Raw genomic sequence first — 21,541 nt, forward strand, 5'->3', positions numbered from 1 at the left:
AAGGGATCTTGGAGGTCTTCTAGTCCAACCCTCTGCTTACGCAGGAAACCCTACACCACTTCAGACAAAGGGTTATCCAACATCTTCTTAAAAACTTCCAATGTTGGAGCATTCACAACTTCTGGAGGCAAGCTGTTCCATTGATTGATTGTTCTGTCAGGAAATTTCTTAGTTCTCAGTTGCTTCTCTCCTTGATTAGTTTCCACCAATTGCTTCTTGTCCTGCCCTCAGGTGCTTTGGAGAATAGTTTGACTCCCTCTTCTTTGTGGCAACCCCAGAGATATTGGAAGACTGCTATCATGTCACCCCTAGTCCTTCTTTTCATTAAACTAGACTTACCCAGTTCCTGCAACCATTCGTCATATGTTTTAGCCTCCAGTCCCCTCATCATCTTTGTTGCTCTTCTCTGCACTCTTTCTAGAGTCTCAACATTTTTTTTACACCGTGGCGACCAAAACTGAATGCAGTATTCCAAGTGTGGCCTTACCAAGGCATTATAAAGTGGTATTAACACTTCACGTGATCTTGATTCTATCCCTCTGTTGATGCAGCCGAGGATTGTGTTGGCTTTTTTGGCAGCCGCTGGCTCATATTTAAATGGTTGTCCACTAGGACTCAAAGATCCCTCTCACAGTTACTACTACTGAGTGAAGTACCACATTTACTGTACCTGTGCATATATGGTCATCATCTTGCAAGAGAAACAAACCAAGCTCCAAGTTCAGATGATCCCCAGGTCACCTTGAGCCACTTAACATGCTAGTTGTATGAGAGATGAATATGCTTAACCATGGTTAGGATTAACCCAGTTGACACCGAGTCACAAATTAACCACCCAGATAATGTAGTGCGTTACTGAGTTTAAGGACCGAGCTGTTCAGGTTATTCACTGCACCCGCAGCCCACTAGACACAATTAGAGCAGCCTCTGGCAGCAGCAGTGATATACGAGTGTACCATGTATGTTTACAAATCTAGTCCTCCAGTGTCATTAATTACTGCGCTTCAGCATCCGCCTCCTATGCATGGCATTTTTAAGATGGGTTGTGCAAACCGGTTCTCTAAGAAACTTTATGAACTAATCCATCAAAGTAATAATAATAATAATAATATATTTATTTCTTAGCCGCTCCCTCTCCCGAAGGACTCGGGGCGGCGTACAATGAAACATATGAAATAAATATGTGGACAAAACAAACATATAACAGAGACATATACCGAGACACACACAAGGAGGAGGTCGGCTGATAAATAAAAACAATTAAAATACAGTATTTAAAAACCCCTAGATAATTAAATATAATTAAAATACCCAGTTAAAAACCCGTCAGGAGCGATATGGTTAGATCAAAGTTGAGCCAGGCCAGCTGCTTGGAATAGGTGGGTCTTAAGCTTAATACGAAAGGAGCGGAGGTCAGAGGTATTCCTAATATCCGGAGGGAGGTCATTCCACAGGGCTGGGCCCGCCACAGAGAAGGCTCTACTCCTAGGCGCCGCCCCGCGACACTGTCTAGTGGACGGCACCTGGAGGAGGCCCTCTCTGTGCGAGCGAATTGGTCGCAGGGATGTATGGGGCAGAATACGATCCCGCAAGTAACTAGGTCCTGAGCCATGGAGCGCTTTAAAGATAGTTATCAAAACCTTGAAACGCACCCGATAGACCACAGGAAGCCAGTGCAGCCTGCGCAGGAACGGTGTCACATGGGAGTACCTAGTACTCCCCATAATTACCCGCGCGGCTGCGTTCTGGACCAACTGTAGCCTCCGGGTGCATTTCAAGGGAAGCCCCATGTAGAGAGCGTTACAGTAGTCCAAGCGAGACGTCACCAGCGCATGAGTGACTGTGCGTAAGGCGTCCCGGTCCAGTAGGGGGCGCAATTGGCGCACCAGGCGAACCTGGTGGAACGCCCCCCTTGCCACGGCTGTCACATGGTCATCCATGGACAGCCGGGCATCCAGGAGGACGCCCAAATTGCGCGCCCGCTCCACGGGGGCAAGTTGAATGCCCCCAATGGCCAATGATGGAATTAATTGGCTGAACCGGGGAGCTGGTACCCACAGCCACTCCGTCTTGGAGGGGTTGAGCTTGAGTCGGTTGTCATCCATCCAGATCCGTACGGCTTCCACACACCGGGACATCACTTCGATGGCCTCGTTGGGGTGGTTCGGGGTGGAAAAGTACAGCTGAGTATCATCAGCGTACAGATGGTATCCCACCCCGAAACCACGGATGATCTCACCCAGCGGCTTCATATATGTGTTGAACAGGAGTGGCGAGAGGACCGACCCCTGTGGCACCCCACAAGTAAGGGGGCGTAGGGTTGACCTCTCTTCTCCTGCCAACACACGCTGCGTCCGGTCAGAAAGGTAGGAGCCGAACCACCGCAAAACGGTGCCCCGGACCCCCAACCCCTCCAGCCGGCGCAGCAGGATACCATGGTCGATGGTATCAAAAGCCGCTGAGAGGACCAGGATAGAGGAACAACCTCTATCTCTGGCCCTCCAGAGATCATCCACCAACGCGACCAAGGCCGTCTCCGTGCTGTGACCGGGGCGGAAGCCGGACTGGCGCGGGTCTAGATAATCATTTTCCTCCAGATGTCGTGGAAACTCGTAGGCCACCACACTCTCTACAACCTTCGCCAGAAAGGGAAGGTTGGAGACAGGACGATAATTGGCCAGCTCCAAAGGGTCCAGGGAAGGCTTCTTGAGCAAGGGTCTCACCACCGCCTCTTTCAAGGCGGCCGGGAGAGACCCCTCGCTCAGCGAAGCATTCACTAGGCCCAGGAGCCAGTCTCGTGTAACCTCCCAGGATGCCAGTACAAGCCAGGAGGGGCACGGGTCCAATAAACATGTGGTGGGTCGCAGTCGTCCACGCAATCTGTCCAAATCCTCGATGGCAACCAAGTAATAAATGTGAGTTTTTTGGAGGAAAGCCACACGAGTGTGAACTACTCAATCTTATTTGTTTAGCTACTATCAATATTAATAGAGCGCGTGCTAAGTCTGAAATAGATATCCAGAAAGAAAGAAAGGCTGCAGGATTATATTCCTTCTCTGGGAGAAGGATCTGAGGCATGCTCGTCAAAGACATCCTTAGTACCACACAAGGTCAGATTGGCTTCGTCTAAGAAACCCCACCGGATTCATCTCTTTGCTGCTCTGTCTTCTTAAACAGTAAATGCAACCCACTTTTTCCCCCCAAACATACTTTCCCTTCATAAGAAAAGCATTTATTTGCAGTAACTCTCCCACATTTGTAGAATAAATCAAGAGGCAAGAATGGAAACAAAGCTGGATTTTTCTACTGGTATTTTTTTTTATTGTAGACCTTGATAAAAAGATTACATGCCATTAAGATAGTTTGAAAAGAAATGTTAAGATCAATCGTTGGCTAACAATTTGCTATTCATTACTGGTCAATACTGAAAAGTTTCACAAGAAGAAAGGGAAAAAAATATCTGACTGAGGACTTCAAAAACGCAACATTCCAAACCAAAATTGACACAGAAGAGAGATACACCCTAGTGACGGGAGTGAAAAAGGTTCTTGGATGCTTCTGATCTTCGTATCAGAGAGCCTGGAAAACTAGAATAATAGAAAAGGTAGTGAACTGACACAGATCGAAACTGGATTATTTTTTTAACCGTTTTTATTTTTTGCAAATGCATTCAAGTGTTTTGCTGGTGGATGTTGCCTGCTAAAAAGCAGGTTTGAAAACAGAATAACAAACAAACAAACCAAAAAAAGAACAACCACAAAGCTTTGCAAGAAACCCAAATATCCAACATAGGATCGATAGAAAAGCAACACTTTAAAAGCACCAGTGCTGCTGCGGCATCATTTTTGTCCCATATCAAATCTTCATACCAAGGAAGACTGATTAGAATTGCAATAATCTGGGAGGGCTGGAGGTAAACATTATCCTCCTTGTTGTCACTCCAAGTAAGACAGTTCATATTTTAAGATGTTCAAGCGTTCATTATATACTCAGGCAGCTCTGAAGCGAGCTGAAATCAGCAGGGTCAACCCCCATCAAAAGTGAGTTCAAAGAAACCATCACTTCCCCTGTCTGGAGATTTAAAGCCTTCAGTTGATGCCTCCACCCCCCACAAGAAATGACAGGTCAGTTTTGGCCCACAAAGGGCACAGAAAAACTGGATTGAGAAAGTCCCCCCTCCCCAGTGTAAATTCATCTCAATGGTGTCAAATTCTGAAGTCGAGAGAGAAAATGCTTCTAAGCAACTTGGAAGAATAGGAAAGTTGACCATTAAACAAAACATTTTTTAAAATGATGGTTTAACCCAACAGAAGTTGCACATCTATAGAGCATTTCAAGCTTCCAGATCAAACTGGTTGTTTTGATAGCAGGCAAACATAGGCAATGATCTGCTAGGTGCAGGGAAGAGAAAACAACACCCTAAAATAAAGAGCTAGAACAGAAAAAAGATATCAGGATGGTGTCTAAGCTTCAAGGAAGTGTCCATTTGCTAGGATTGGATCCCAAAAGCCTGAAGGATGGGAATTACTTAAGAATTCTTCAAGAATTCAAATGTACTTGCAAATCTTTTGATTCAAGCAATGAGGCATCTGGTTTGTATCAATGGCTTCTGAACATCTTAGAAAGTGATGGAACAGGTCATTAGTTGCTGGCTAGCATGATCTTCAAAGCTTTTATTCTGCGCCATGATTTTATTTGGCATTTCCTGGAGCTCTAAAGTTTGTCTCAAGAAACAGCTAGGAGAATACCAAACAAGGTACTGCAATATATGCTATCACAAGTTTTTTTTTTTTTAAATGGAAACAAGTGTGGGGAATCATGCATATTTTAAACCCCACCCCAAAATGGAATGTGGTGGGAAAAGAAACTCCATGGCTGTGAGAATTGAAATACGAAAAAAAAAGGTAATACCAACAAGATGAAGACATCTTCTGGAGACACTCATAGAAAAACTGAAAGACCGGACAAATTTGATGGCAAGCATGCTACCTGAAACTCCAGATAATATGAATTAAGAGGTATGATTAATCTGCAAGAATTCTAAATTCAAATAAGGATGCTGTGGATAATCAGTTTTTAAGCTGGATTTTACACATAAAGAGTCTTTACGGTACAAGATGTTATTTGATTAACGTAAGTCTTTGTCATATTTATGGCTGTTTTGGTAGACTTAAGGAAAAAAAGAGATGTTATCTTGAGGAGGTACAATTGCCACCTTCAACAAACTGTAATCGTATTTATTTAACAGGATATAAAATAGGCATGCAAATTCCAAACAGCTTTATCTCCTACATACAAAGAAAGCTTCCTGAGAATATCCAGGCACCATCATGGAAGTTAAGAAAAGACAATCTAAGCATGTGAACAAAGGACATTCAGGCTGGCTTAAACACTGCACGTGTCTGGGGAGGAGGCCTGAGACACAGATTGTTAGTAAAGGTTCCCAAAACAGGTTCACAAAATTCATACTAAGATAAATGGTTTGGTCTGCTGCAGAATTTTTCATTAGCAACTTCCCGGACCCCAGAATTGATGAAAATAGGCAGAATTTGCCAAATTTAATATATACTCCCAGAGGCGATGCATACCAGGAGTTCACATTAAAAATGGTAAAATTGTCATGCTGACCTTAAAAGAAAAAAAAAATGGAGTAATTTCACCTATTCAGACCAGGTTTAATCCAGTCTACCTTGTTCAAAATACATATTGTGGGCTTCTACTACTACCGTATTTTTCGTAGTATAAGACGCACCAAGATTTTGAAGAGGCAAATTTTTCTTAATTTTTTGCACTCTGCAGACCTCCCCAAAACGGCCCATTTTTTGCAAAAATGGGCCTGTTTTTTGTCAACAAAAGGGCATGCATAGCCTTTAGGCGGCTTATAGAGTGCTGCTGGGGGCTGCAAAAACGAGCAAAAACGGCCCCTTTTTTGCTCGGTTTTGCCCTTCCAAGTCCCCAGGAGCACTCTGGAAGCCTCCTAAAGGCTATGCACAGCCATTTTTGCAAAGGGGGCAGGGTTTCGGGAGACCAAAAATGCTGTATTCAGTATTTAAGACACCCCCAGATTTTCACCCTCTTTTTTGAAGGAAAAAGGTGCATCTTATACGCTGAAAAATATGGTGGGTCCCAACAAGAAGTATTAGCAAAAGTCCTGACCATAACTTACCCCGCGTGGACATTAGCTAGGTTGATTGAGGTTGCTAAGAATTACAGCTTCAAACATTGGAAGGGGATTTGACTGTGGAGATCGTTATAAATGGTTGCTAAGCCATAGGTGACTTTTGATTAAAAGGAGGACTGCTCCTGCTTCTGAAGACCAGGTATCTTCTCTTAGGATACTAAAGGTAAAGGTACAGGTTTCTCTCGCACATATGTGCTAGTTGTTCCCAACTCTACGGGGCGTGCTCATCTCTGTTTCAAAGCCGAAGAGCCAGCGCTGTCGAAACACGTCTCTGTGGTCATGTGAATGGCATGACTAAACACCGAAGGCACACAGAACGCTGTTACCTTCCCACCAAAGGTGGTTCCTATTTTTCCTACTTGCATTTTTACATGCTTTCGAACTGCTAGGTTGGCAGAAGCTGGGACAAGGAAAGGGAGCTCACTCCATTTACATGGTGCTAGGGATTCGAACCACCGAACTTTCTGATCAACAAGGTCAGCGTCTTAGCCACTGAGCCACCGCGTCCCTCTTAGGATACTGGAGATGTTTAATTTGACAGCTTTTTTGCATGCTGGGAGGGAACCGGGAAAGATCCAAAATTGAAATCAATTTCTTGCAAGACCAAACAGCAGTAAAGGCATCCTAGCCATCAGAATATATTATCAGTAATGTCACTCTGGATTTTCAATAACCAACAATGTGAAAAATAGAGAATCTCTGTAGATTCTTTTCTTTTTTTTTTACTCTTGCAACAATTTAAAATGAAAACGACTGGCTCCATTTTACACACCTACCTATTTATTGGCTCTTTTCATATAGTACATCTGGATCATTCTCTGACGGAACGTAGCAAAGGTATCCTCTTTGTTCTTTCCTGCAACACCCAAGCCCTCCCCTGCCGAGGTAGAGCCCCTATAGGAGGCAAAAAAAAAAAATATTAAGGTAAATATGGAGATATCTCAATTTCTTACTGTCAGCTCCAATGACAAAGTGCAGGATGAATTGGAGGTGGGGGGGAGGAAGGAACTTAGTTGCAAAGCTTTCGAAAAGATAATCAAATTTGACGACGTTGATCTGTGAGTTATTGGGTGCCTTAAATCAAGCTGCGGTGTAAATTTCAGAGGCTTGCAAAAAGTACCTGATCGCCTTCCCAAAGGAACTAAATCTGCTATGGTTATTTAGAAGCCCTGTTGGAAGGCGTGAACTTTCACTAGTTAAGCAGTATCCCAGATTGCTAATATGTAATACTTTTGTTCCCAGAAAAATGATCTCCTGTCCTTCTCTTTCTCCCAATAAGCGGAGTGACGTGAATGAAGATTCTTAAGGAAGGTTTAGCGAAAAGAAGCTAGAGAATCCTCCAGTAAACTTTGTGATCAAACAGGGATTAGAACTTGGCGGCTCTTCCTGAGGTCTAAACCAATCGCGTATCTGCTACGAAGCAAACAGAAGAGATCCATTCTTACAAAAACAGGAGGAGATGCCACGAAGGCCGGGAAAAGTAACGGCATTCCCAGCTTGATTGCATGGGTGTCACTCAGTGGAATCAAAGGTCTTCTACCATTGAAAATAATGGAACTCAAAGATGTAGCATCTCTAACAATGATCAGCAGTATGCTCTCTTCATTTGCCTTTTATTCTTCCGGCTTCTCCAAAAAGAGCAGCAAATGCTCTAAGTCTCTGGTGCAAAGTGATTCGTTGATTTTATTTTCCTGGGTTCCAAGATCACCGCAGATGGGGACTGCAGCCAAGGAATTAAAAGGTCCTAGGGAGGAAAGCTATAGCAAATCTAGACAGCATAGTAAAAAACAGAGACATCACCCTTGCCAACAAAAGTGCGTATAGTCAAGGCTATGGTTTTCCTAGTTGCAATGGATGGCTGTGAAAGATGGACCGTAAGGAAGGCTGAGCACCAAAGAATGGAGGCCTTTGAATTATGGTGTTGGAGAAGACTCCTGTGAATCCCTAGGACTGCAAGGCGATCCAACAGGTCAGTCCTAAAGGAGATCAACCCTGACTGCTCTTTAGAAGGCCAGATCCTGAAGAGGAAACTCAAATACTTTGGCCACCTAATGAGAAGGAAGAACTCCCTGGAGAAGAGCCTCATGCTGGGAAAGATTGAGAGCAAAAGAAGAATTGGACGACAGAGAATGAGGTGGCTGGATGGAGTCACCGGAGCAGTAGGCCTGAGCTTAAATGGACTCCAAAGGATGGTGGAGGACAGGAAGGCCTGGAGAAATGTTGTCCATGGGGTCGCGATGGGTTGAACACAACTTCGTAACTAACAACATGAACCTCAACAAAATATTTTGGATGCACTTTTTTTAGGTTTGCAACTTGGAAAAAAATTGTTCCGAGTTACATGCAGAAATACACAGACACACACACACACACTATATTATATTAATATATATATATATATATATATATATATATATATATATATATATATATATATATATATATATATATATATATATATATATATATATATATATAAAAAATAAACAAATGAGTAAAATCTATTTGGAATAGAAGCAATGAGTGATGCCTTTAAAAAAAAAAAAAAGAACAGCCCTGTATAAACTATAAAGGAGAAGAGAAGACCAAAGTCAAATTGGTTGAGATACAAATGTTGTATAAAAGTAAGGGTTTCCTGAATACCCTTGAGATTAACTTTTCTCTTAGAACAATATTTCCAAATGTGTAGATCATGTTGAAAGGAACAGCGAACTTGTAAAAGCAAGATTCAAGTGTTTTATATCAATTATCCTGATATGTCATCAAATATTAATTAACCATGTATCTAATAAGGGGGAGCCAACAGGGGGAGCCTATTATAATTGACAGGAAGTGGGCAGAAAGATGTAGGTGTTGTATTCTCATTAAGAATTCCCAGTGGCATCTTCTGCGCCAAATGTAGACACTTTAGCAATCCAGAGATATTGTTTAATTATACACTGCCCAGAGTTCCCCCTGTTTCAAAATATGATGAATATAGGTAGTCCTTGATTTATAACAGTTCATTTAGCGACTGTTCGAAGTTACGACGGCACCGAAAAAAGTGACTTATGACCCTTTTTCACACTTAGGACCACTGCAGCATCCCCAAGGTCACGTGATTTACATTCAGATGTTTGACAATTGCTTCACATTTACGACGGTTGCAGTGTCCCGGAGTCACGTGATCGCCTTTTGCGACCTTCTGACAAGCAGAGTCAATGGGGCAGCCAGATTCACTTAACCACCGTGCTACTAATTTAAGAACTGCAGTGATTCATTTAACAAATGTGGTGAGGAAAGTCATAAAGTGGGACAGAACTCGCTTAACGGCATAAATTTTGGGGTCCATTGTGGTCGTAAGTTGAGGACTACCTGTATTGTGTGTGAACAGGAACAAACTATTTGGGGATCGTTGTCTTTGCAATATTCAATTCCACATTTTTATTTTATTTTATTTTTGTACTGCTATAAAGCTCTGGGATTCTGACCTGTGTCTTACGCAGGGTTGGCGGTTGTATAAAGGATCAGTTCCCATGGATGAATGGCCCGTTAGGATTGAAGCTGCCTTGATATTTAAGGGACTCGCAGAGTAGGATGACGAAATAGAAAAACTCGGGCACATGATCTGCCCTTCAGAACGATGGAACAATCGTAGCCCACTTTTTGAGAAGCAACTGCGTCAAATTTTATATGGGAAGAGGTAAGCACTGCACAAAACGAAGTGTTGTGGCCCGTCATCGGCCAGCCGAGCTGGCAGCGGACTCAACGATGAGGAGGTTGGGGAGGAACTTGGGCCAGTCCTGGAGTCTGTGGAAGGCTCGGATGGATGCTCTGCGTGGGAAGCAGAGATCAAGGCAGGGCCACCAACAGCTGGGGCCTATTACAGATGCACGAGAGGAGAACAACTGAGGAACAGGAGCTGAATAGGGACGAAAGGCACATGTGGACACTGAATGGCCCCTCCCTGGCTGGGGAATAAATAGAAGCAAAAGGGAAGTGGTGGTTGCAGGAGACAACAGTTCGGAAGATTTGTTATCGTGGTTCCTGCCTCAGAGATGGCTTGCCAGGAAGTAATGTACAGCTTCGAGACTGGCATCTCTCAGCCTGGCAATTATCCAAGGAACTGATAAGGTCTGTTACTGCAATTAATCCTTGAAAGGATTATTGCCTGGATTTTTCTGTGTGTGAATGCCACAGTAGCTAAATAAATAAAGAGGGTTTTTTGGTTCTGCTAAGGGTGGATCAGAACACAAAGAGAGATTTAAGATGAACTTAACTCTTATCATTATGAGCCTTCTAGTGAGATAGAAGATCTGCTGCCTATAGACCCTTCTTCCACTCAGTTCTATCTCCATCCTTGATACAGTCCAAGGAGATGGGAAATGAACACTTGGAAGCCCCTGACTGATTAGAGCCAAATTCATAATCCCCGGGAAAGAGAGCGCGAGAATAAGAAATGGCTCGATCTGGTTTGAATGAAAAAAAAAAAAAAAAGCCAGAGCAGCATAGAAAGATCTGGGATACTTCCAAACCACCTTGGACAAAGGTGCTTGAAAAGGATGCACTGCGGTAGGTCAGCATCCTAAGGAACAGAAAACGTGCAGTGGATTCCTTGTGTTGGGCACTGCCATCCTGAGACCACAGTTGCAATGCTGTCCATTTTTTCCTAGACCCCCTGGTGACGAAGAACATGAAAACTGGCGTTGTTTAAGTAGTGGCTGAGGATCTTGGCTCTAACGTACAATATCAAAATTAATAAAAAGTTGCCAATATTTGGGGGGGTGGCAATTAATGCATTGTGGGATCAAATGTCCCAAAGGTGCTTTTTTCAAGAGGCAACTGGACTTTTTGGTTTTTCTTTGAAGATGTTTCGCGTCTCATCCAAGAAGCTTCTTCCATTCTAACCATCCCTCCTTCCATTTTCTCCTTCCAAATCCTTAGCTTCCAGTCAGAGCTGAAGAAACTTCTTGGATGAGAAGCGAAACGTCTTCAGAGAAAAACAAAGAAAGTCCAGTTGCCTCCTGAAAAAGCACCTTTGGGACAAGGGTGACCTGGATGACTGAGTATCTCCATAGACTTGGGATCAAATGGCAGCTCAAAGGTATCCAGATTTAAAGCTGTGCTGTGTTCTGTTCCTTGGGGATAATGGTAAATTGGAAAAAATTCAGCCAGCAGCTATTACTCCTCCTGACTCTTATGTACTGGAAGATTGCGAAGGAAGGAGACAAAAGGGAAATACAAATACATGGGCAAATTCTGCCATGGAACAAAACAACCTAGCTCCTCTGTCTATTGCTCAATTATCACATCATATCATACAATAGCAATACTTTCTTTTACAGAGATTATTCTAGAAGGCACTGAACCCTCTTCCGCTGTTAGCACAAAAAGAAAGACCGTAGGGAAGAGTTAGACATGGTTCAGAAAGTTTTGTCAGTGATCTTGGTGCTGAGGGATCTTGGGGTTACTGTAATCTGAAGGACAGAGTTTGTAAACAACTAGTTTCTGACAACGCGCACTGCCTCTTCTGTAGAATCTGAGAAAACAGGGAAGGAGATGAATTAAATCTAGCAACCTTGTGCATTCAGAATAGATTACTGCAGTATGGGCGGCTGGGGAATTCTGGGAGTTGAAGTCAACAAGTCTTAAAGTTGCTAAGATTGGAGATGCCCTACTCTACTGTACAGTTGTGGATGCCCCGTTGAACCTACTCAAGTACCACATACCATTACAGGTAGTCCTCGACTTACAACAATTTGTTTAGTGACCGTTCAAATGACAGTATTTCACAGTTAAGACCGTTAAGACCCAAAGTCAGTGATCAACATTCAGACGTTGGGCAACTGGCTCATATTTGTGACGGTTGTAGCATCATTCCCCTTCTGCAACCTTCTGACAAGTAAAGTCAACGAGGAAGCCTGATTCACTTAACAACAGTGTGTCCTAGCTTAACGATTGCAGCAATTCACGTAAGTGTGGCTAGAAAGGTTGTAAAATTCACTTAACGAATGTCTCGCTAACAGCAGCAATTGTGGACCTCAGTCGAGGACTACCTGTGCATCCTTAATTCATCCAGCCCAATAATGTCCTGACAGGCTGACAGCAGTTTTTTGGATGTCTTTTCAACCACTCTTGATATTTTTTTAAACTGGAATATAAGAATGTGGAAAGCAGAGGCAATCTATGAATGCCCTGATGAGCTTGTGGTCACCTACTTTGCATGGAAAGTCCCTATCTCAATTCTTAGCATTTCCAGAAATGAACTGTAAAGGTCCTGATCAGGAGAAAGCAAGATTTACAGATGTTTAATCGCTAGTGGTTGCTGGGTTTTAAATCCAGGCCAAGATTACACCAGAAATTACAGAAATTAAGAGTCCATCATCATTGGGAGGGGTACATGACCTCTCATCTTTCCAATAAACAACTAGGTTAGATGACCCAATGCTCTAATGTGCCATAAGGCAGTTATTTATATTTCAGTTACAAATTCTTGCTATAAAACGGGAAGTTACTGTGGGCTGATATTAAGACTTTGTATGTTGTGAGCAGAAACTACACGGCTCAGGATTAAATTACTATTTTCAAAAGGATTGAAGGAAGGAAGGAGTCAGATACTTCTTTCTCATTTATTCGGAAGACAGATTAAAAATGCTTTTAAGGTAATGGAAGATTAAAGAAAAACTCAAGAACATGTTGGCATCAGATAAGGCAAGAGAAAAGATGGCAGAAATCTGATACCTTATGAAGGGAGACTGGACAACTTTCAAAGACTCTCTTTTAAGAGTTGAGGAACTGTAGTCCTTCAGCTACTAAATACGACATCCTTTACCATGGAGACACTGTACTTGGCTGGGGCTGATGGGAGCTAGAGTACAATAATATTCAACCCAAAGACATTGGAATGGCTTGAGAGAGAGAGAGAGAGAGAGAGAGAGAGAGAGAGAGAGAGAGAGAGAGAGAGAGAGAGAGAGAGAGAGAAATGAGGAATTACAGAAATACTTGTTCACAAAAAGGCCAGCACTGAGGCAGTAAATGCCACCTCGCCTCAAGCACATCTCCAAAGGAACTAAACCTTTGAGTTAGCACAAGTACATTACCAGGAACTCAAGAGTTCATGCTGATGTAAGAAGAATCACATTGTTATAATAGACCAGGAAGCCTATAATCTAATCCCCTATTCAAATAACGTCTATTTGACAATGCAAAGAGAAGAAGAGTACAGATAGGACCTTGGATTTCTGGGAAATGGTCCTCAGAAGAAAAGAGCTGCCTTCGATAGTTCCCAAGTCAAGTGCGTGCTTTGGTTTTCTCAGTTTGTTTTAAAGACTCGGAGGCAGAGACCAACAACCCAGAAAAAGCTATCTTGTTACTTGCTAATCTCAACACACGCTCACAAAGTTAAGTACGCTCGTGTACGCTCATATAGGGATGTGCACTTGGGTCTATGTATAATATATATGATTCAATAACATATGTACGGTAACCAGAATGCTTGAAAATGGTTCCTGGGATAATTTAGCTTGGCCACTGTTAAGTGGGAAAACCCTAGGAAGAAAAAGACTGTTGTTTAGTTATGTGCCTGAGGATTTTGCTTTACGGTAAGGTAAAGGTTCCTCTCGCACATACCATATTTTTCGGAGTATAAGACGCACCAAGGTTTTGAAGAGGCAAATGGGAAAAAAAAGGTTTTTGCACTCTGCAAAACTCCCCAAAACGGGAGGGGGGGAGGGAAAAAACGGACCGTTTTTCATCCAAAAAGGGCATTGGGAAGCTTAGAGTGCTCCTGGGGGCTGGGGGCGGGGCAAAATTGAGCAAAAAATGGCCCATTTTTTCCTCATTTCTGCCCTCCCCAGCCCCCAGGAGCTCTCTGAAAGCCTCCTACAAGCTATGCACAGCCATTTTGGTGAAGGGGCGGGGCTTCAGGAGGTAAAAAAAAATGCTGTATTCAGTGTGTAAGACGCACCCAGATTTTCAGCCTTTTTTTTTGAGGGGAAAAAGTGTGTCTTATACTCCGAAAAATACGGTATGTGCTAGTCGCTCCAGACTCTAGGGGGCAGTGCTCATCTCCGTTCCAAAGCCAAAGAGCCAGCGCTGTCCGAAGACATCTCCGTGGTCATGTGGCCGGCATGACTAAACAGCAAAGGTATACAGGACACTGTTACCTTCCCACCAAAGATGGTGCCTTTTTTCCTACTTGCATTTTTGCATGCTTTCGAACTGCTAGGTTGGGACAAGTAACGGGAGCTCACTCCGTTATGCAGCGTTAGGGATTCGAACTACCAAGCTGCCGACCTTTCTGATCAACAAGCTCAACATCTTTTGGTTTTCTTGCTTGGACTGTTAGATCAAGCAGGAAAACTGGGAAGACTTGCAAGGATGAAAGTGCTAAGTGGTGATGTTTGTTTGTTTGGAAAAACATCTGGGGGGGGGGGGAAGGGGCTGGATGTTGAAGTAAATGGACGGCTCAGATTAGTAGGAACAGACCAAGGCATGGCTGGCTGGGGAATTCTGGGAGTTGAAGTACATGCATCCTAAAATTGCCAAGGTTGGGAAACCCTGCATCAGACAATGATAGAGATCTGTCAAAGAACTGAAACTGAGTTGCTGGAATCCTGGTTTGTGGTGTTTTTTTAGGCAGATAGCTGCAAAAGATCAGTAACAAACATGATGGCCGTAGCATGGAAGCAAGTGAGGCAACAGGCTATAGCCGTGATGGCGAACCTGTGGCGCGCATGTGCACACAATTAGCTGTCCTTCATGCACACAGCAGTGCTGAAAACTGATGTGCATATGCGCGTCAGCCAACTGATTGTCAGGTGTGCATGAGCGCCAAACCATGGAAGTTCGGCTTTTCCAGAGCGCGATCCCTTTGCCCATGCGGCAGTGCTGAAAACCGACCAGTGCATGCACGCTGGCCAGCTAGTTGTCAGGCACGCATGCATGCTAGAACCCAGAAGATCGGCTTTTCCGGAGCGCAGCCCCGACGAGTGTACATGTGACGCTTCTGTGTGACCTTTTCGGCACTTGGTGCCGAAAAGATTTGCCATCACTGGTCTATAAATTAAAAGTTCAGGTCTGTGCATGTGAACTCATGGTCCATGGCCAGGTATGTGAGAGAAATGGCAATAGAACCAGAGATCTGAGTAGGGAGGGAGGGAGTGGCTTGTCCAGGCTAATGACTGAGAAAATGATAAAAACCATGCTGGCACACAAGCAAAATCTCTGGAGAATAGATCAAAGGTGGCTAGAAGCCATGGGGGGAGCTGAAGGGTCTGGAAGAATCAGATTGCCACGGATTTATGGATCTTGTTCACAAGGTTAGAAATATATGAGAGCCCTCAGCAGTTAGCATTCATTAGAAGTACATAGATAGCTTGGGAAGGGGGCTGTGGGAGATGGTGGATGTGGCAGATAGGTTGAAGCAGAGAAGGTATAGCAGTGGCACCGAGTAAGTTAATGCAGAAGAAGGGGAACCTCCACACCAGCCCAGGTCCTTCTAGGCCAGCTGCCTCAGTCCTGGGTGGCTGAATAGTCAATAGTTCCTTGTCTCAAGCTGCTGTCAGTAATCATCAGGTCTGTGTGGAATAAGACTTGACATGGAGTTAGACGAGTGCACAAATCTGACACATATTATTGAGATTTAGTTTGGGCCCTGTGGGAGCCCTGTTGGACATCGATCCTTTTGGGTTTCAGTAGCGCAGCAGTCATGATGTACAGCTTGGGAAGGAAGGGTGGACATTACTGTACGCAAAACCATTGCAGTTACTGGGAAACGCTGCCCTGGAGGCAGGCTGTTGCAGATGCCCGTGCATAAAATTAAAAACATCAGCTGGGATACGGAGTCACCACGGGCTCATCTGAAGTACAGTGGCCCTGACATACATTAAGAGGGCACACACTGGACCCGGTGACTTTGCCGATGTTGACTGACATCCTGTTCACTACTATGGTAGAGTACTGCATGCTCAGTGTGTGGCTACCTTTGAAGAGAAAGTGCTGATTGTTATCTATAAAGCCCTCTATGATGCAACATGGGGATATATCAGCAGCTATCTTATCAAGCATGATTCTGCCCATCCAACTTGATCATCCAGGACAGTGATGCCGAAAAGGGAGCGCACATGCATGCTCAACTGGGACGCGACTTGGAAGAGGAGCTGCCCAGGGGGCATGCGTGTGCCGGAAAATGCACTTCCGGTTTCCAGCGGGGGCACGTGTGCTGGCCAGCTAGACTTCCGGTTACTGGCCGGCGCACATGCTCATGCCAGAAAGCGGAAGACCAGCTCCAGTTTACAAAAGCTATTTAAGCAGCAACAAATGTAAAATCTTAGAATTAATACTAGGGAATAAGTGGAAACTGGACACTTGGAAGACAGTCTAATCCAAATGCGTGAGTGCTTAAATACGTCTCTTGCCCCCTTTATACATACACGTCGACAGGTTCCTGGATGCCTTTGCCATGTAACCCAAGGCCACGCCCTTCTTGCCAACCCATTCTTTGAAGTATTTGGAAGCCAATGTTCTTCTCATTTAGTTTCTTATTATAGAATTCCAAATCCTTTGTTTTCGGTTGCTGACAAATAGAAATAAGATTCAACAGAAGGGAACATAAAAGGAGATGTTAAACACAACCATAAGCAGAGATCCCCCATCTTTGGGACAGGGGGAAATCGGGACATTTTAAAACCGTAGGACAGATGGCGAGACAAAATGGCTGGTGTGATCTTTACATAATCATCTAATGGGCCACCAATAGATGTGGTCCACCCTAAAACATAACCTTACTTCTAAAGATAAATCTGCAATGATGTTCTCTTTACATTCTTTCCCTTTAGCCTCCCTAGAAACTCACCGTAAAGGTAGTCCTCGACTTAAGACCAGTCACTTAGCAACCATTCAAATTTACAACTGATCTCTCCAGGGCTACTTATGACCTGGATTCAAAGTTTTGATGGCTCGTTCCTTATGATCATGTGATCATATTTTTGGCTCTCAGTAACAGGCCTGAATTTATAGCCACATGCAAAAAACTTGTGGTCCTGTTACCATGATTGACAATGGTTTTTTTTTTTTTTGCTGCAAACCAGTGTTTACTTTTTTTTTTTTTTAAACAAAGTTTTATTGGTTTTTTAAAAAATTTACAGGGAAAAAGGTAGTGGAAAAAGTATACAAATTTTGGCAGTTGCGAAGTGCGGTAGTTGCCCCCTCCCTCCATACTCATAGTATACATCTAAACAAAAATCATTAATACATAGTAGTATATAGTCAGCATGTTAATTCAATTGGTAATTTCGATCAGTTTATGTCAAAAAGATTTTCTTGTTCATTTTTGTGATCTGAGTTTTCTTGGTATTGCCCCATCTCCCCCCGCCGACAGAGCTCCGGCCCCTCCCATGTCCTGCGTGTCTGTTGTAGGATCATCTGATCATCAGTGTTTACTTTTGATGTCCGGCTGATAGGTGGACTTCTGGAAGTTGAAGTCCACCTATTTGAAAGTTGCTACGGTTGAGAAAAGCTAAGGGTCCCAGAAATCCTATTCCAAAGAATTGTGTAGAAATGTTTTCCTCCCTTGCGCATTTAAATAGCTCGTTTCTCCTTTGTAAGGAGTTTAAACCCAGACATTAGTGCTTTATTTTGCTGATGTTGAAATGTATACTTTTCCTGCCCAGGAACTGGCGAAGTGCCGTTTCGGGGCCTCATTTATCAAGGCAAATTGATCAATGAAGTGATCAATGATTACTAAGAAACTACCTCCCAGGGCTTATAGACCCTGTTTTGCTGAAAATATTGCAACCCAGCAGCAGCCATGAGGTGACCACGCTTGCCACCTCCTGCACCTCAAAAATAATAAGACCCTAAAATTAAAGGACAAAGAAGAATCGGAATACTACAAAATTTGGAATAAGTGGTATGAATGGTTGGATAATATGAAAAACAATTAAGCCAAAAACAATATACATAAATAAACATAGAACTGTATATAAAAGTAGGTAAATATGTAAAATATCATAAAAATGTATAGATAAGATGACATAATGATTGTAATATATGGTAAAGAGAGGAAAACATACATAGATACGACGATGTAACATTGTACAAACTGTTGATATAAAGATTGTAATATGTGATAAAAAGACAAAAACAATAAAAAATTATTACAAAAATAATAATAATAAGACCTCCCGAAAATAAGGCCAAATGCTTATTTTGGGGGTCAAAAGAAAATAAGATCCTGTCTTATTTTTGGGGAAACACGGTAACTAGGAAGGACATTTTGTGAACTGAAGCTAAACTGGCTCCTTCCAACTATAGGGATTTTGCTTCACCCACCATCCCTTGTCAGGCAGAAGACACAGCTGCTACTACTAATGCTGACGTGGGGCTGGAAAGTTGATCTGTGATTACTGGAAGCTTTAACTATTCCATGCCAACTAACTTGGGTGCAGGGAAACTGTGCAGGGACGCACAAGTACAGGTAGTCCTTGACTTACGACCGCAATTGAGCCCAAAAGGCCTGTTGTAAATGAGAACATTTGTTAAATGGGTTTTGTCCCATTTTACCGACCTTTCTTGCCACAGTTGTTAAGGGAATCACCGCAGTTGATAAGTTAGATACCCGGTTGTTTAGTGAATCTGGCTTCCCCACTGACTTTGCTGGTCAGGTCGCAAAAGGGTCGTAAGTATGTATGAACCAGTTGCCAAGCATCTGAATTTTGATCACATGATCATGGGGATGCTGCAAAAGTCATAACTGTGAAAAACGGTGATGCTGTGATAGTTGTAAGTGCAAGCAAGGACTGATTGCAAGTCATTTTTTTCAGTGCCATTGCAACAGCATTGTGATACAAATAAATGGATTCGCTTACGTTCTTGAGTGATGAGTTGGTGTGTCTCATTTAACAGCTGTTCTGCTTAGCAAAAGAAATTCTGGTTCCAACTGCAGTCATAAGTCAAGGGCTACTTGTATACCGAACACATTCCAGCATGCAAATTCTAATTTGTGATCCAATACAGCACTGTGTAGATCAGGGGTCTCCAAACTTGGGAACTTTAAGACTTGTGGACTTCAACTCCCAAAATTCCCCAGCCACGCTGGCTGGGGAATTTTGGGAGTTGAAGTCCACAAGTCTTAAAAGTTCCCAAGTTTGGACACCCCCGGTGTAGACAGTTGGACTTAAATAAAAGCACAGGTAACGGAGTAGGAACAAAAGTTAAAAAGAAGAATTCTCACCCAATCTTTACGGCATATTCTGTTTTGCATTACTTGGGAGAAAAGCTGTGATATAAAAATCCCAGTCTTAAAAGAGAATCATTTTTGCCTCACCTTCTTATTTTTATACGCAGGATAGCCGCGAGGTCGGTCATAAGAGATACGCACCGGATCATGTACTAAAAAGCAAAATTAGAGACCAAATCAATTCTAGGTCAAATAATTATTGTCACATAATTGCACTTTGGGGTTTTACAGCAGGAATCCATATCGATCAGTACTATTATATCCAGAGAAATTGTTCTGACCGAGGCTTCCCGAGAGCATGAAGCAAACTCCTTGTCCCAACCAAAACCCCTTTTTATTGACTGTGAATTCTGCTCATTCACATCCAACGAAGTCTCTCAAGGGAGGATTTAAACTCACAGACCTTATCTGGTTTGTAGAACTGCCAGGCCAATATCTGCGAAACTTGGCAAGGAGTCTCAGAGAGTCACTAACCAATTAAATGAACTAATAGTCTCCTGCAAACTCCACTCTCCTTTCGCTCTTTTATTTCCTCTGGGAGGGGCCATTCTCCATCCACCTGTGGCCTCACTCCCAAGTCAATCCCTGTTCTTTAGCTTTTCCCTTCCTCTAGCAACTCTGCCCATGTGCACACTGGGAACAGGCTCCAGCCGTTCACCTGCCTCACTGATGTCAGACTCTGAAGGCAGCTGATAACTGGCATACGGCCCTGGCCCCCTCTCTGCCTCCGACACAGAGCCCTCATCAGAGCCTTCCCTAGACTCCAGGACTGGCCCATGTTCCTCCCTAACCTCCTCACTGTCAGAATCTACTGCCAGCTCTATTGGCCGCTGGCGGGCCACAACAGTGGGAAACGGTTCTCCCTTTTCTCCAGCATCAGAGGCGGAAGGCCTCCAAACGAGGTATATTAGATTAGCCATAGGAAGTGCTGAAGCACTGGACGAGTCTCAATTTACAATGTAATTGGGGATCCTGTTTTTCATAACTGAAATATAAGTCTGCTTTCAGGAACCCTAGGAAGAGGATGGAAACCAGGAGGAGGGGGAAGTTCCCGTCTCAGAAATCTGCTCCCGCAGGTTTCGTATTTGATACCAGCTGCATCCCTTGGACAGGGAAGAGGAGGTCACTGTGGTTATCTGCAAGACTCTGTTGGCCTTAAGCAGTGCTACCCTGCGGAAGAGGCAGCTGAGCTGGCAGCATCCCTGCCAGGACTCCTCGATCCAATGGCTGAGCTGGCGGAACCCAGAAAAATGACTGCCACAGCCATCAGAAATTTGACTCAGCCGAGAGTAACACATCTGAGAGATCAAACTTGATTGCATTGAGAGCCACATCAAGATTGTGTTTGACTTTGGGGAAGGGATGGGCGGGCGTGGTGTGGCTGGGGTGGGCGTGGCCATCTCAACGTCATTCATGTCGCAGGCACTAAGGCAGGACTTCCCTCAGACCCTCCCTCATCCTCATTATAATTTCCCTTCCTTCCTTCCTTCCTTCTTTTTCCTTCCCTCTTCATTCCTTTCTCCTTCCTTCCCCTTTCCTTCTTTTTCCTTCCTTGCTCTTCCCATCTTCCATTCTTTTTCTTTGTCCTTCCTTCTTTTTCCTTTCTCCTTTCCTGTCCCTTCTTGCATGCTTAAATGCAAAAGGGAAAACATTTCTCCTTTTGTTTTGCTTTTAGTTCGCTTTGCTAGCCCTGTGCCAGCGAGAACGGAGCTCCGGGGGGGGGGGGGGGCACACACATGGCCCTCCCAAGTTCCATTTTCACTGGCGGAGGCACTGTGGGCCGGTCCTTTGCCTTTTGCAGGGCCAGATCTAAGCACCCCGCTTTGAGTTTGACACCCCTGACTTACTAGATCTATTTTTCTTCTTGGGGCAGAGGCAACGTGATCTGAAAGGGTAGCACGTATTAGTCTGAAGTGGCTATACGCAATGTGGACTCCAATAAAGGAGAAAACAGTCCTCAACGTACAACCATAGCTGAGCCCAACCTTTCTGTTGCTAACCAAGGCACTTGTTAAGTGGGTTTTGCCCCATTTTACGACTTTTCTTGCCACAGTTGTTAAGTGGATCATTGCAGTTGTTAACATAGTAACAGAGTGGTTAAATGGCTTCCCCATTGACTTTGAAGGTCGCAAAAGGGGGTC

General features: G+C 43.7%; 1 protein-coding gene across 4 annotated transcripts in view; it reads right to left on the reverse strand.

Moving 5' to 3' along the window:
- Nucleotides 1-3,449: 3,449 nt before the first annotated feature.
- SUGP2 (SURP and G-patch domain containing 2) overlaps nt 3,450-21,541 on the reverse strand; it is a 47,516-nt gene continuing 29,424 nt past the window's right edge. For 3 of the 4 annotated variants that reach the window (XM_081958386.1, XM_081958385.1, XM_081958387.1), the window contains exons 8-11: nt 19,488-19,552; nt 16,594-16,736; nt 6,958-7,075; nt 3,450-3,587 (exon numbers count right to left, since the gene is read on the reverse strand). In XM_081958386.1, coding sequence (XP_081814512.1) covers nt 6,958-7,075; nt 16,594-16,736; nt 19,488-19,552 — 326 coding nt within the window. In that variant the 3' untranslated portion in view covers nt 3,450-3,587. The remainder of the gene's footprint in view (nt 3,588-6,957; nt 7,076-16,593; nt 16,737-19,487; nt 19,553-21,541) is intronic. The other variant, XM_081958388.1, reaches the window with a different exon arrangement.

The sequence above is a fragment of the Natrix helvetica genome (genome assembly GCF_964273705.1).
Source record: "Natrix helvetica genome assembly, chromosome: 1".
Lineage (NCBI taxonomy): Eukaryota > Metazoa > Chordata > Lepidosauria > Squamata > Natricidae > Natrix > Natrix helvetica.